The sequence below is a fragment of the Apodemus sylvaticus genome, chromosome 19 (genome assembly GCF_947179515.1).
Source record: "Apodemus sylvaticus chromosome 19, mApoSyl1.1, whole genome shotgun sequence".
Taxonomy (NCBI): domain Eukaryota; kingdom Metazoa; phylum Chordata; class Mammalia; order Rodentia; family Muridae; genus Apodemus; species Apodemus sylvaticus.
The window spans coordinates 42,623,684-42,640,783 of record NC_067490.1 but is presented as its reverse complement, the minus strand read 5'-3'; the positions used below and the strand labels follow the sequence as shown (position 1 = coordinate 42,640,783).

Sequence of the window (17,100 nt, the reverse complement as noted above, 5' to 3'; positions counted from 1 at the left end):
GCATTCCACTGCTTTCCAACATGAGAAAATCCATATTCCTACAAACCAACCCTGGGTCGGGCCCAGCACAGCACTACTCTGGTCCCGGATACCAAGAAGGAGTGGTATTTTTAGAAAGCACAGATCCTTAGTGGCAGGCTGTAAATAAGTTTTAATAAAGTGAGATAAAGCCTGTGTGAAAGATTTGAGGCAGATATCATATGTGGTATTCCTTGGCTAGCTACTGCCAGGGTACCTCTGGAACAGAGCTGGAGTGCTATTGCTGGGGAAACCCTTCCCCTCTGGGTGCAAAACTCTAACACTTGTAATGGGGGAAACCTCCACTCCTGGAGCAGAACTGTTACTATTTGCACTGAAGAAACTTTTGCGTTCAGAGCTGTAACACATTATTTTTAAATAAAATATATTGGGTAGATGGCCACTGTAACCTAGATTTAATAAACAATATTCTACCCTATAAAACTAAAAACTAAATTATGAAATAACTTAAGCCATTTTTACTTTTAAATTGCAGTGTTAATTAAAAATATTAATATTTATGTGTATGTTCCTGAGTGTGCTTATGTGTTTAACATTTCTGAAGGTCCCCATGGAGGCCAGAAGGTATCGGACGCCTGGAACAGGACTTAGCAGTTGCTAACTGTCTGTAATGTGGTGCTAGGAACTGTAAGAGCAACAGGCACCTGTAGTCACTGAGCCATTTCTCTACCCCAACTGTATCAGGAGTCTATGTGGTTAGAATGCTCACTTCACTTTTCATACTGGAGTCGTATCTCATGGTACCCTGCAGAGGTGATGCTGTCTCCCTGTGGAATCAGACTGTTCGGGTGTCTGGGTGTCTGGGTGTTTGGGTCTGCCGATCAAGGTTATACCTTTACAAGCTGCTCCTGTTTTCGCTCCAATTCTCGAATTTCTTGGTTGAGGATGATTGCTACATGCTGAGGTTGGCTCCGACATTTACTACAGATGCCATGCTGAGTCAGGTCGTCACACACAGGACAGTGCAAAGTCGTGAAATACTGAGAGATAGTGCCTTTCCGCCCTTCAAGTTCACTTCTGGCGGAGCTGGCAGCTTTCTGGATCTATAAATACATCAGTTCAGAAGTAAGTCCGAGGGGTCTTCACAGCAGAGCAGCTACTCACCTGATTACAGCTTCTTCCTTTCTTTAACAAATGTTAAAAAACCATTTTAGATATTGGAGTGCACAGAAGTGATCAAACTCTTTATGGACCAAAGACTTATATGGACTTTACATTTTAAAAAGATTTTATTTATTTTACATGTATGAATGTTTGCCTGCTTGCAAATATGTGTAATACATACATGCCTGCTGGGTCTCCTGGAACTGGGGCTACAGGCGACTGTGAGTCACCACAGGATGCCAGAAATTGAACCTAGGTCCTCTATGTGAGTGAAAAGGACTGTCAGCCACTGGAGTGTGTGTCCAGCTTACACACTGCTCTCATCAGATGTTGTGTTTTGGTACAGGAGTGTGGAAGTCCCAATGAAACTCAACACGGAGCACCTCAAAGTTAATTGGGTAGACATCACCCAGGAATTCTTTAGTTAGCATTAATATTTGTTTCAGGGATCTGGTACTCTTTTTATACTGGAGTAATATTCTATTCTTGGAGTCTCATAAAATCACTTTGCACTAATAGGGAGTAAAGTATTTCAGAAATGTCACTGACTTAGAATTCTTGCTGGTCATGCAATTATATATATATATATATAAATCTGAGTTTCCTGGCTTCTAGCCAGGATATAGAATTTTATAATGTCAGCCAACAAAAATTCTCTGAAGTAGTTTTAACCTTAGTTTCCCAGCTTACGTTTCCCCTTCTTTTTAAAAATGTAATTTTTCCAAAAGAAGAAATGAGTTTTCTTTACTAATTTGGCTGAATACCATGAATTAACGACAAATGACTGGGCACATTTGAAGTAAATTCTCACAAACAGATAAAAAATAAATACTCTTAGAAAAATGTACCCCAGATGCTGCTACTCACACATTAGGTTCCTTTTCAGGAACCTAAACTACGCTAGAAGAGTTCACACAAGCCCTGTTCTACAGTGGGCATTTTATTCAAGTGAGATGGTATTTGGACTGATTCTTTCCTCTGGTTTTGCAGGGTTATGTCTAGACACTATATCCCATGTGCTCTTTCCCTTGAGACACGATTTTCTATGTAGCCAGGTTGACCTCAACTTCACCATTTTCCTGCTCCAATTTCCAGAGTTCTGGACGTATAGGTGTATGCCACCATCTGGCTTATATCCCATGCATTTGTGTGTGTGTGTGTGTGTGTGTGTGTGTGTGTGTGACTGCCTATCTATATAGCATGTGAAGCTCACAGGTCGATTTCAGGTGTTTATTTCCATTGTCTTCACTCCCCCCACCACTTGAGACAGGATCTGTTACTAAATTTGGAGCTAGGCTGGCTAGACTGGCTGGCTGTCCAGCCACTGGGACTCTCACCTTATCTCTGCCTCCCAGAGCAGGGGTTAGGGCACACACGGCCTAGCTGCCATTTCGTGTGGATGCTAGGGACCTGAACAGAAGCCATCTTGTTAGTGGCAGCAATCACTTTGTTTAGTCATATCTTCAGCCCCCTCCAATGTCTTTCTTTCTTTTAAAAAAAGATTTATTTATTTTATGTACATCGAGTACACTGTAGCTGCCTTCAGACACATCAGAAGAGGGCGTCAGATATCATTACAGATGGTTGTGAGCCACCATGTGGTTGCTGGGATTTGAACTCAGGACCTCTGAAGAGCAGCCAGTGCTCTTAACCGCTGAGCCATCTCTCCAGCCCTCCTATGCATATCTTAAATATCCACTTTAAAGGGCTGGGGAGATGTCTCAGAGGTTAAGAGCACTTGCTGCTCTTTTAGAGGACCCCAATTTAGTTCCCAGCACAAATATGACAGCCCACAACCATCTGTAACTCCAGATTCAGGATATCTGATGCCTTCTTCTGACTTCCACTGGTATCAGATGCATTCATGTGCATATATATCCACATAAGCAAATACTCATAAAATCTTAAAAAAAAAAAAAAACCTACCCATTTTGCAGTAATTTTGTAATTCATTTATTTTTCACTAGCTGATTTATTGAGTTACTTTGTGGCCAATCATCACTGAAACTCTTAGGGACTGATTCATTTGAATGTTTCTATAGTTTGGGAACTTGATAGAAGCTGAGAAGGTGCATACCGATATTTAAAATCTCTCTTTCAGGAAGCCTAGAGAGCATGGTGTCTCTCTAAGTCTGAATAATGGAGGACAATTTCTCACAGCACATAAATAAAATCTAGTTATACTGAAATCTGAAGTGAACTATTTATAGGACATGTGTTATTTAGCAAACTTACCCTTGGTAACTCTTGATACCAGCTGAAGACGTCAATACCAATAAGGGAGAAGATCCTTGCCAGGGGTGGAAGGATTTGTTTGGTGATGTAGTAAGTGGCATTCAGTCTCAGAGTGGGATCCTGTAAGACTTCTGCTGGGCGCCTTATCAGCTGGATGAGGGGCAGCCCAGGGCTCCCATAGATAATGACGTACGGCACTCGCTCTCCAACCCGAGGCTCCGAGCGCCGGTCATAGGCAAGCATTTTCCTGTTCAATCCAAATGCAGCACACAGACTGTCAGAGAAGGCACCGTGCCAGTAAACTATTCACAATTAAGCCTGAAACCAACAGCAACCTACAGGGCTACCTTAGATTGTTGATTCTTTGAGAATTATATACACTTTGCTCAGTTGATATCAAGTAGACAGTGCTGTAACAGTTTGAGACTTACTCTCTACAGCACTTTTACCTGGATTAGGTATGAGTCCTTAGTGTTGTTATATATGTAATACTGAAAGAAGAGAGAAATTTAACTAAACAGTCTGACTGCAGAATGACATCTAAATGCTCTGTCAGTTCAACTTAAAGACTGTCAGTGATTCTGCTATGGAAGAAACAAATGTAATCAGACACATCAGCTTGACTGCATTTAGTCAAGCTAAGGAGCTTGACTAAGCTCAGCAGAAGAAATCTTATAAAGTGAGGAGGACATTTCAATTTTCACAAGGTTAATGTGGGAAAGTAAAGAAAACACTGCAGTTATAATTAGCTGCTGTCTCTCCTCCTGTGCTGTAGATGACCTCTGGGCTGTACCGGCTGTGCACTGAGGGCTGGGCTGTGGTAGCATCATTACCTTGTAAGTTCAAGGGCTGGAACACAGGCCCCAGGCCTGTAAGAAAAACTTCCTCTGTACTCCTTGGCAAAGATAAAATCTTGTATGCTGGCCTTTCCTTCCACAAGTTTCATACATTGTCGCTGTACATACTGTTTAATTAGACTAATATCTCTTGTTTCAAACAGCAGCTTTAGAGAACGCTCAAGTATCTTAAAACAAAAAGATGCAGAAAAGATAAAATAACTCCCAGTATGTTTCAGTATTATTGTTAAGTTTTCTTTAGAAAGCTATCAGGTACTGGAACCAAACACACACACACACACACACACACACACACACACACACACACACACACGCCCATGCTCAATCTTGTGATTAGATAATAAAAATGATTAGAAACTGGAAGTATTTGAGACTATATATATAGCTTGTTATTTCTAGAATCGCATCCATTGGAATGACATTCAGGAGAAACATTTGCTATGTGAGGAAAACAAAACTTTGTTTTTCTTAAACAGTCAAAGCACATAGAGAACAAGAAACAAGACAAAATCTTATGTACTGAAAGAATCCAATTTAGCTAAAGAAAAAAAATGAGAAATATAAGTATTACCAATGAGTCAAATAAAATAAAATCAGCCTTTTGCCTATTTTAATAGTGTAGGTAAGTGACTGAGTTTCTGTATTGCACATATTGCAGATACAACATGATCGAGCATGCAGTGGACTGATTTAGAGGATTTTTCTGGAATGAGTTGAGTTTCTTTGGAGGTGTCTGAGGGCGTGTCGTCTGCATCCTGCTCCCTACTTCTTGGGAGCAGTTACATGAGAAGCTATCCTATTTCACAGGCAGCGGACAAGAAACTCATAATTTTGATTGAAATACTGATAGAAAGGTATGGGAAGATGTCTGAAACTAAGCACTAAAGTAGAATAGTTTCCAATTATTCTCAAAATTCATGCTTCTCTGGTATTTCCATGTAATTATGTGAGACATAGTTCAATAACTGGATGTATATTTAAGGATCGTTACATTTGTGCCAGAGTCTTTACCAGATTATTTCTTACTGCTGAAAACAACATACACAGAACTCACCTTAGAAACAGCAGGGCAAGAGTCTCTTCTGACTGTTTCTATTCCTTTTGCGTCAAATACTGGGTCCTTCTGATCCAGTGCTTCATACATGTAACCCACATATCTTTTTTTTGTTTGTAGGACACAGGGCAAATACACCTGCAGTAAAATGGACAAATGACTCACGGTAACTGGGATGAATTTTCTGATATTGTTCTCTGTATTCAGATGTCATTATAAAACATTTAAATATTCCCATTGAATTCCTATCTAAAATCTGGAATGTAAAAGCACGCATAACATACTGATATTACTTCTTGAAATCCACTCCTTTCTGCACGAACTTGCTTCTACGTCAAGTGAAACTGTTTTTCAAAAACCACTGATCATAGATTAACTTTAAATTACTTTATACTTAAAGACAGCACAAAGCTAAAGTTCTAAGACTACACAATGAAGAGTTCCTACAGGTGCACCTTACTGGCCTCCTCTGGATCCGTCTAGAGACTCTCTGCAAAAGCATGTGCTTAGCATTCTAGTCTTCTCCCTACACTGGACGCTTACCATATGCACTGCTTTGCACTTTGCATATTTAAGTCAATAGCTTTCTAGGGAGAGTATGCCATCAGAATGCGGAAGGTTCATCATCTGTCTACATAAATCCATGGAAGAGAGGTAGTATGGCTGAAATAACTCAGTACCCACCTCAGGACACATTTAGTTACAGGAAACCCCCTTACACTTCGTGTGACTTAATCTTTAGGATAAATACTTTCACTCTAAATTATATTATAAAATTTTATCCTTTTTCTTCCCCTTAAGCTCCCCTCCAAAAACTTCCTCAGTTAACAATACAGTATATTTTTTTTGCAGAATAGCTTTGAATCTCCCAGGCTTTCATGATTTTCCTTTGACAGCCTCCAGAGCAGCTATAGGCATGTGCCATTGTGTCTGGCCTATTTATTTTTTCTTCATCTAAAAATAAAGACTTTATGTTTGTCATGGTTAACATGGTAATAAACCATGTTTATATGGAATGCCCAAGCTTTAGCGATCAACAAATGTAAAATGGTCTTAATATTTCAATTACGCTGCAGAAATACCCAGAATAAATAAAAAAATGAAACTATTCTCAGATCTATTAGAAATTTATTTAAACATAAGGGCTCAGGAAAGTTAAAAAAAAAAAACTAAAAACTAGAAAGTTACATTAAAATTAACAAAAAGGTGGGAAAAGTGGTTTTCATTCAATACAAGGAATACTATTAAAAAATAAGAATAAAACCTGACAGCACTATAGTGAGTGAAGGCAAATCCATGATTACGGTAGAGATTTCAGCATCTTTATCTCAGTGAGTGACAGAATCAGTGAGGACAGACAGACTTCCACAACACAACCAATGAAAAACCTGAGCAACACTTCCTAGAGCAGTCTAGCCACTGGCTAGAAAAGCCAGTATTTCAAGGTCACACGAAACATTTACAAAGGCAGACTATACTGAGGAAACAAATCTCAACAACTCTACGAGGCACCGAAACATACAAGTATATGCGTTGACCATAACGCAACCACACGAAAGCACTAACAAGGGATCCCTTCCACAACTCTTAGTGATTAGAAATGAGCACATTTCTAAATAACCTATGGGTCATCGTCACTGAGGTGCATAAACCAAGAAAACAAAAAGGTTAAACTTGTACCTTAGCAGGTTTAGGCAGAAAATTATGTCTTTCGAAGTTTTTAACAGATTAAAGAATCAATGAATCATATTTACAAATTAAGAGACTGGAAAACAAAGCAAACTAAACCCATAGTAAGCACACTGACAGTGCAGTGCAAGTTTTCAAGTAGTTTTTTTTTTTTTTAAGTGCAATAAAGCAATAAACGTGTAGCTAGAATGAAGAAAAACAACCATCAATTACCAATTATCACAATGGCCTGATGTCACCGAAGACCATGCAGATCCTAAAGCAATATAGAAACTTGATGGATTCCTGCCAACAAACAGGACAGCGAGAAGAAAGGAACGCCATGGCAACCAGAAGTCACTAAAACAGAGAAAACTGGCAAAATGCCGCAGCTTTCAAAGACATTTTAGTTTACATTATTCTTCCTCTAGATAAAATTCTGCTTCCAAATGGTTAATTAATTCTAACAAGGATTTAAGGAAGAATTAATTGTATTAATTTTATACACTATTTTTGTCTTTAAGTTAGTGTGAGTTTCTATGTATGGGTGTGTATAGCCACCTGTGGGAATTTGTGTGCCCTCAGTGTCAAGGCCAGAGGACAACCTTGGGTGTTATTAGTCCTCATTTACCTGTTTGTTTTTGAGACAAAAGTCTCGCACTGGGTTCCAAGGCTCAAAGGTGGTCAACATGCGCCCTGAGATTCCCCCTGCCTCTACTCCTGAGGGCCAGGACTACAGCGCACCTCGCCACTCCAGGCTTTTCATGTGTGGATCATAAGTCAGGTCTTAATGTCTACATGCCAAACACTTTACCAGCCCCATTTTATTTTTACTAATTAAAACAACAAAAACAAATCTTGATATGGAGCTTGGGCGGCCTTGAACTATGAAGACCAGGCTGGCCTCAAACTTGTAGCTACCGGATAGCTGCAGTCCCAAGGGCTGGGATTACAGCAGTTCTCGGGAGTGGGCAAGCGTCAGGTGACTTTAGCCCTTACTTGTTGACGGCTGAGCTTACAGTCATGCAACTTCTCAGCTGAAGGAAGCCGAGAATTACTTTGGTGTAGCTTTACTAAACTCCTGAAATTGAAAAACCAACTGATACGTTGGCTGTTTTATAGCATTAAGTTTGGAGTTTGGAGTTGTCTGTTTTACAGCAAAAGTAAATTAAACCATCTTGCACATTTTAAGACATTATTGAAAAAAATAATCGGGATAGCTCAGTGGCAGTCTTGTTAGTATGAACTAAGCCCTAACTTCAGACCCACACAACCACACACACAAACCCCAAACCAAAAACACATGAGTATGCACATACAATGCTCCCAGACTGAGTGATCATATACAACTAAAAACTTTAATATTCAACATATTTATAGAGCCAGAAACTGCTGACTGAGTAAGTCAGAAACATCTAAGAAGCAATGTAAGCTCTGTGTGACTCCTAACACTTTACTTCCCTTACCTTTTCAAACTTCAGTTTCACTGGCCTCGGATTAGTAGCAGTAACAGCTTCAGCAATTTCTTGACCAATTTTAAAAGACTGCTCCTTGGTGGCTCCTTTCAGTAGTACAAACATACTAAGAGATTAAAAATACAGCAGGTAATGCGGAAGTCATCATAAGAATAAATTTCATCAAGAGTTACTTCCTGGCTAATAAACAGTCTAAAGCAAGGATGACCTACTCGGCCCTGACCCTTCTTAGGTTGCTTTCTATCAAGGCTTTCCTGTCTAACTAACTCCTTCCCTTTGGATACTTACAGTATACCTTGAGCTCTGAAAGGCTCAACTCCAACTAAAATTCAGACACTGGAGCTGCCAAGGTCTCAGGATCATCCCTGGACATCTAAGGTTGTGTGTGGTGCACAGGTAAGTCAATCAAAAAATAAAGTCTTTTAAAACTGTACTCCTGCCCCCAGGATTAACACATGATTGGCTTTCTGTTATTACAGATTAATTTTGGTTTTTTTCAAGAATTTTGTATAAATGGAACTATGCCATCCATACTCTATTGGGTCTGGCTTCTTTCAGTCTGGATACCTGAGAGTGTCACCTATGAGGGTGGGATAGCTAGCACCTTTTTATGATGGGTATTTCACTGTATGAACATACCAACTTTTTATCTAGTCATTTGACTCTAAAGAGTAAAGTACAAAGAAGATTTACATACACATTTTTGCATGGACATACTTTTTCCTTTTCTTAGGCAAACATACTGAAGTGGGGTTGCTGGCTTTTCTGCTAAGGGTGTATTTAATAAATGACCAAACTACTTTTATTATGAAAGGTTATTATTTTTAAGTTTTTCAGTTGAAGTGATGAATATGAGCATTTTAAAAACAAGCTGCACACAGACATATATTTGAGAACAAGTAAAATTCAGCTATGGTGACAGACACCAGAGGTGGGGCTGCATGGCTGCTGGTCGGGGGAAAGAAATGGGCTGTCGCCTGACTAGAGTGGGGGCTGGCTCATCAGACTCATATACTTTCATATAAAGAATATACATGCTGCACACTTCTGTTACGGCCATGTTTCAATAACCAGACGAGTCAAGTGACCACACACACACACAAACATATGTGGAATAGCACTCACCTCTGTTCTCTAATTTCCTCCCCCATCTGTCTCCTAGAGTGCTCACTCTTCAGGACCAGATGTAAGAAAGCACATACTGTATAATTCCGTTTATATAAAATACTTGAAAAAATAAAACTAATCTACAGTAATAGAAAGTGAGTCATGTTACCCTTGGGTCAGGAGTACAAAACCTAGATATGTGTAGTTTGTGTATGTACAGACACATACAAGCACCCTCACTATACTTTGAAAATTATTATGTGTTTTACCTAAGAGTATCAGTGGGCTCATTAGTGGGTTCACTGTTAGGACTAGTTTGATCTGGAACTTTGCTTCCGGAGAACTGGTGTAGAGAATGACGAGTGTTGGTGACAGTACAGAAATGGCTAGTCTGGAAAGGAAAAGGTCTCTTTCACATCACTACTGCTTATGAGATGGCCTTGTTTTCTAGTCAGGCATGCCTGGCCCGAGCTCACTATGCAGCCCAGAGCCTAGAACGTGGAGCTATCCTTCTGCTTCTGCCACACCTGGTGAAAAGTCTTATATCAGATTCTATTGTCACTGTACTTTTAAATAATATTCATCTTTAGGTTAAGAGGTTCAGGTACACACTTTGAATATTAGTTAGTATATATACTAGGGAGTAGCTGGGGATATAATTGCTGCCTAAAAGGACTTTAATTATGGTCTGATGAATTACCCAAGAGATTCTGATTTCACTTCCCTACCCTGTAAGTATACATATTCTTACTGGAAGTCAATCCCTACACTGGCTATGAATTCCCCTTATCAATAGCTCTTTGATTGAAGCAGGTAATATCCCACTGGATGGAATAAATATGAATGAGAACTGTTACCATTATGAGGTAATGGTTTGAACCACGGTCATATTTAGTGTTCCTATTAATTACACTTAAGTGGGTAGCAATAAAAACTGCTCTAGTGGTAAAACAGCCGCCTCAGTCCTTTAGTTCCTGCGCAGATGGGACCCAAGATTCTTTATGAATCATGATTTTTGAAACTGAGGGAGGCAGTGGTCATTCATCAGCAGTTACCAAATTCCTTCATTCTACTGACGAAGTCGTTGAGGCACAGGAGCTAAGTGAATTGTGATTGGCCAAGTTAATAACCTACAGCTAGACAGATTTTAGAACCTCCTGGTTAAGATCTTTTTTTTCACTCTGCCAAGCATTCTTTATTATTTCTAAGGCAGTTTTTTCAACCTCTTATCATAATTATCATCCCAAAGAAAAAATTACTTATTTTTAATGGAAGTTAATAAAGACATATATTTTGGGAACTTTTTGTACTTCTAATAACTTACTTGTACTCTGCTGGGGTGTTCTTGTTAGAATGCATATTCTAAATGAATTGTCCTTGCACAGATCAAGTAATGAATGATGGCCAAAGTGACACTGTCCATACATGTCACTGATTGGAATCTCAATATCCCTGTGAAATCTGATATATAGAAAAAGCACTTGCTAAGAAACAAAACATGGGGCTCACGTTTACGTCTCAATTACTGACGAGTTGGTGACAATTTCTTACCTAAGGTTGTGAACTGCCAGCCTAAATAATATCCAACTTTATCTTTTCTTTTGTTCTGAGAGCCTGTGAGTATTGGACTTTGTTTGAAATTATTTTTCAATTTTTGAGATGTTTATGTATTTGTTTTAAAGGCAGGGTCTCACTGTGTAGTTGTGGCTGGTCTGGAACTCTGTATAGACCAGGCTGGACTTAAACTCAGAAATTCATCTGCCTCTGCTTCTAAAGTGCTGGGATTAAAAGGTGTGTACCACTACCCGTGGCTTGTTTCAATTCTTAAAGATCTTAAATGGTAGACAACATGCAATAAAAATCATGTTAACTTATGATTCTATGTGTTAACAACTAACACGTGTAGACTCTGGGTTAAAAGTAACAGTTTAAGTATTTAAAGTTTTTCACTTTTCTACTAATTTTGCAAAGAATTATGACACAATAAAGTTTGTTTTAGTAACTTATTTTGATAGAATACCAAGCAGAATTTTAGTTGAGCCGTGAAATGCCCAAAGACAAACTAGGAGGGACATTAGATAATACTGCTAGAGCTTGGGAAACACTAAAACTATCTCTGTCTGCTAGTAATAGAAAGTGGCTATGGGCAACAAGGTCTCACTTAGCACTAATATAGTGTTGGTTTTATATACGTTTTAAGAACTGCAAGATTGGACTCTGTTTTAAGGGTCACTTACAGGTTCTGCTTTAATTGGGGACACAGTCTCCTACTGCTGTGACAGTGATCAGAGATGCTGAGGTAAGCGCTCCACGCACAAACACAACGCGACTCCAGGCTTACTATGACAACCATTTCAAGGATTCAAGGTGCCACACAAGTTAAGACGTTAGATCAACACCGGGCCTGAGAAACAGTAGAGTAGGTAACAAAGCAGGCAGGCCGGTGTTGGTGATTCAGGACTCAGAGCCATCCCATTCTTTGCCAGGACATGAGTGTGCAGAAGTCTGCACATTCTCTGGGAGCAAATGGGGAACTACATTTGGCTGTTTGCTGCTCTTAGAAGGCCAACAGATTTCATAAAAATTTAACAGCTTAAGGCGTTGGCAACTGCCTTTTAAGTGCGTGTGTGCATGTGTGCATGTGTGTACTTATGTATGTAGGCGTTTATCTAGGAAGGAGTATGACAATGAGTGCCCCTTTTTATGGTTTTCCACCTTATTCTTAAGACAGGGTCCTCATCAAACTTTCCTGGTTTTCCTGCAATGGTGTCAGCCAGGAAACCAGAGATATTCGTGTCTTCGCCCTGCTTACTGCTGGGGTTACCCATGTGTCCATGTCTAGCTTTTAATCTGGGTGCTATAAATCCAAATTCAGGTCTTCATGGTAGTATAGCAACTGCCACTTTGAGCCATCTCCCTAGACTGGACTTGTTTACTCCTCCTATTTCTTTAAGGAACTTAAATACAGAGACTCAGAAGAATTATCCAACCAAAAGATCATAAAGATTTCATTATTTAAAAGGATTTCCCCAACCTACTTCAAACACCAAAAAGAAGATATGAATAAATGTACACAAAACAAAAAATTAACAAGAAAAAAACCCATCCCCAAACCAACCCCCAAAACCCAAATATAACCCCAAAGATACCTGTCAGTATCACCATAAACAACCCTAGCACCCCATTTCTTGGTATCATTCACTAGTTTAATTGCTCGTTCCAAGGTCTCTCTGGCTTTGTGAACAATGCTGTCGCCAACCTGTTGATGATACAAACACATTGGAAATGACTTAACATAGCTCATTAAGGGTCAACAGATTTAAAAATATTAAAATCTTAATAATAATTTTTTTAAAAAAGTGAAATAATACAAAAAATACATACCAGTGCATCACAGAGTTAAAAAGTGAATTTAAAAGAATCAATGACTATAGACTTGCCTTAGAATATACCAGGAAGGACTGAACACTTTTTACAAGGTACATAGGTACATTTGATTCTTGAAAAAAATAAGCCTTGTGTATTCAAAGCCCGAATTATTGTTTGTTTGTTTTTGTTTTTTGAGACAATGCTTCTCTGTGTAACAGCCCTGGCTGTCCTGGAACTTTCCACTGTATACTAGGCTGGCCTTGAACTCACAGAAACCCTTTTGCCACTGACTCTTAAGTGCTAGGATTAAAAGCATGCATCACCACAGCTGGCTTTTCAAAGCCTGTCCTTTATACGCATATATTCAACCAGGGTACAAATTACTGTGTGTTGGGTCCAAGTATAGACAGGTGTATCTACCTTATTTTCTATCTAAATTTTAAAAATTTCTGTTTATGATAATGTATTTAAGTGCTGAAATTAAATATGAGATTGAGTATACATAGTTTTTGTTAAACTAAGTAAAAGAAAAAACATACACAATTGTATAACAAAATATATTAGCAGTGTTTAATTACAAACAAGTAGGTACATATGCCCACAGGGTTCTTTCACTGTGACCACTGAGTTTAGCAAGAGTAAGGACACAAGCTGACAGAAAATTCTAGGCATTAAGCAATGTGAAACACATCTTCATTAGATTATGTAGTTTGGTAGAATAAAGAGATTTTAATTACTAAACTCCTTGAGGTCAAAAGACAGGGAAGACTGCCATCCAAACCAAGTGGAGCAATTTTGTAAAATTTGCAATTTTACAATAAAACCGTGTGCTTTGTCCTTTTGTCAACAACTAAACGACAGCAATAACGATGCTTCCCTTTTTGCTACAAAAGTTGAAATTTCCAAACTACAGATCTAACAGTATTCAGAAGTTGTCTAAAGCCGCACTGCAATGGAAACTCTAGTACATGACGAAAGGAACAGATGATAAAATGAGAGCAAAAAAATGTAATTTGGATTTTAAGATAATTGAGACTTCGAGTATATTATAAAACGGCAACTTAGTACATTCAAGCACACTAAGAATCAGCATGCACGGTGGTGCATGTCTTTAATCCCAGTACTTGGGAGGCAGAGGAAGGCAGATCTCTATGGGCTCCAGGCCAGCTAGGGTTACACAGTGAGATCCTACAGGTAACAAGTTGCTGCTTCTGACATTTTGTGTGAGTCCCTCATGTTTATACAGTAGGCACTTTACAGACTGAACCATCTCTCCAGTCCACGGAAAGAATTCTCATTAATGTGATATTTGGACCTCACCAGCAAATATTAAAAGGAGCCAGTCACGGGGCTGCTTACCTTTAATCCCAGTACTCGGGAGGGAAAGGCAGATCTCTGAGTTCTAGGCCAGCCTGGTCTACAGATCGCTGGTAGCCAGGGCTACACACAGAAATCCTGTCTTGAAAAAAATCAAAACAAAACTAAAAGGAATTATTTAGTATCAAATTTACTATAAATACTGTTATAAACTGGTACTGGAACCTTGTGCTAGTAATTGTGAAAATATGTATATTATTTAAGAATTATTATTGAAATAAGAAAAGATGCACGCGCTGGGCAGTGGTGGCGCACACCTTTGATCCTAGCATGTGGGAAGCAGAGGCAGGTGGATTTCTGAGTTCAAGGCCAGCCTGGTCTACAGAGTGAGTTCCAGGACAGCCAGGACTACACAGAGAAAAACCAAAACCTGTCTCGAAAAACCAATAAATAAATAAATAAATAAATAAATAAATAAAAATAAAAAAAAGAAAAGAAAAGATGCACGCTTACAGATCCAATTTAAGAAAAACTAGTATTTAGTGTAAAGTTTAATAACAAAGCAAAATTCTTCAATAAATCCTCTTATTGTGTTACCTCAATGCACGGCATTCTCCCAGAGAAGTTAGCAGATGTATAGCCAAATGTGACATTCGCGATCAGCTTTAGTCCTAGCTGGCGGGCATTGAGCATTCGTGACAGGGCTCTGTCTTGCTTGTAAGCCTTCATTGACTGCTTCACCATTAATCTGGTCTTCAAAATTTCTTCAAGCATTCTTGGTAGAACACCCTTTCGTACAGAAGGCTATCATAAAGGAGAAAAACAGAAGGATGTATAAAATTCCTCAATCACACACGCATGCATATAGACTTTGATAACTAAGAAGGAAACAAGCACAGCAATGGCCAACTGTCGTAAGCAGAAACATGCCACTAACAGGATAGGTAACCACAGGACTAGCATCTGTCATTCACAGTCATCACAGTTTACTTCCGCTCAAGAGTTTCTCTTCTAAAAGGTTCCGGGGCTGCTTAAAGGTCGAATGCAGCACTTGTCCACGAGCTCTGGACTCCAGGAAGCAGGGTGCCAACTAGTGCACAGAGAGCCCTCCAGCAAACTCAGAGGGAATGCCGCTCAGACTCGGACCGAGACCCCCATCCTTCTAGAAAGACACACGGGCCTTGTATCACTCATAAACCGCCTCAGATTTAAAGCGCTCACCCTAGGGACCCCACACAGTGCTCTGCATGGAACTCCATTTATCTACCTTGGAAGAGTGATGAGCTGGGTTGACTCTGCTGACATTCAAACCTGCAGTTCCAGGGGCTCTAGGTATTGCAAATCTGATGCTTAGAGCACTAAGCCATCCCCTCCGGCCTACATTTATTAGCAATCTGGAAGAGGGGATGAATAATGAAGTGATAACATTTGTTGTTGCCAAAAAAAAAATCATTTGTATTAATCAAGACTAGGGAGGATTTATGAGAACTCTGGTAGGAATGAAAACCACAAAACAGTATCAACTGATGATTCACAGACACGTGCAAAATAACGCATGTCAAACTGAACAATCAAAACCCCAGTGATAGGATAATCACACTTTTGAATATTAAAAAAAATTTAAGCTTTACATACTAGATCAAAATGTAAATCTGGTTTTTAAGATGCTATTGAAGGGAGCAAACACCCACACACATGACAAGGAAATGCAGTTTAGCCTCTAATTCATTTGGTGTACCTTTAGAAGCCAACCCAAGTTGCCCTTTGTTTTATTTTTAAAAACCTGTAATTATTAGTTCCCATCAACTATGAAAACCTTTATACTTATATAATATTATATTATTATTATATCATTACTATAGCCCTTTCCTACCATTCTCTCTATACGCTCCTTCCCTTTGCCCTCCCTCATATATTCAGCTTAATTTCAGGTACTCTCCTACAAGCCTTTACTTTCCACTTATAACAAAGTGGTGGGTCCGTGTTTGGTTATTTTACTATTATGTTGACTTTCAGTTTCCATTCATTTCCCTGCAAATGACATGGCTTTACTATTTGTAATGGCCAAATACTACTTTATCGCATATATACGTGTATGTGTGTGTGTGTATGTGTGATGTTGTATATGTGTATATATACACTCATATATACACGCACATACACACACACACACATCTCACATTTTTTTTATCCACCTATCTATTGATAAGTAAGATGGGTGTCCAGGCTGATTCTATTACTTAGCTGTTGTGAGCAGTGCAGTAATAAAGAGGTATGCTCTTCTGTATGCTGACTTTCTGGTTTATTCCAAGAAGTGATGTTGGATTCCACGCTAGTGGCATTTTGCTTTGAAAGGGCCTTCATAGTACTTCCGCGGCAGCTGTGTAATCTGCCCTCCTGCCCAGCGGTGGAGGACAAGGCTCCTTTCTGCTCTCCCACTTGGACACCAGCCTTTTGTCACTGTGGTGAGGAGGAGTCTCAGTGCACTCTGACTCACATTCCCTGGCACCTTTCCATTGTTCCTCAGCCTCTGCTATTTCTTTGTGATGACAAAGAAAAGAAGATTATTTACTGATTGGATTATGTATTCATCTGGTATTAGATTCCTCGAGTCCTTTACAAATTTTGGACACATCCTGTTGCAGAGGTTTCTCTCACTCTGCAGGCTGTATCTTTAGTTGTGGTTAATGTTGATTGTTTACTTTGCTGTAAGAAGCCCTAGAATCCCATTTGTTAATTCACGTTTTGAGTCCTACTCTGGAAACTGTTACCTGTAGCTGTCTGAGCACCGTGTGTGTGCCTGGTACTCACAGAGCCTAGAAGGGCGGCAGATCCCTTGGAACTGGAGCAGCAAGCAGTTGTAAACAGACAGGTG

General features: G+C 39.3%; 1 protein-coding gene across 4 annotated transcripts in view; it reads right to left on the bottom strand.

Moving 5' to 3' along the window:
• Positions 1–539: 539 nt before the first annotated feature.
• Positions 540–17,100, bottom strand: part of Rev3l (REV3 like, DNA directed polymerase zeta catalytic subunit) — a 153,965-nt gene continuing 137,404 nt past the window's right edge. For 2 of the 4 annotated variants that reach the window (XM_052164545.1, XM_052164547.1), the window contains exons 25-31: positions 14,823–15,029; positions 12,689–12,798; positions 8,424–8,538; positions 5,290–5,427; positions 4,212–4,402; positions 3,379–3,625; positions 540–1,082 (exon numbers count right to left, since the gene is read on the bottom strand). In XM_052164545.1, the coding sequence (XP_052020505.1) occupies positions 867–1,082; positions 3,379–3,625; positions 4,212–4,402; positions 5,290–5,427; positions 8,424–8,538; positions 12,689–12,798; positions 14,823–15,029 (1,224 nt within the window). In that variant the 3' untranslated portion in view covers positions 540–866. The remainder of the gene's footprint in view (positions 1,083–3,378; positions 3,626–4,211; positions 4,403–5,289; positions 5,428–8,423; positions 8,539–12,688; positions 12,799–14,822; positions 15,030–17,100) is intronic. The other 2 variants (XM_052164546.1, XM_052164548.1) reach the window with 1 other exon arrangement.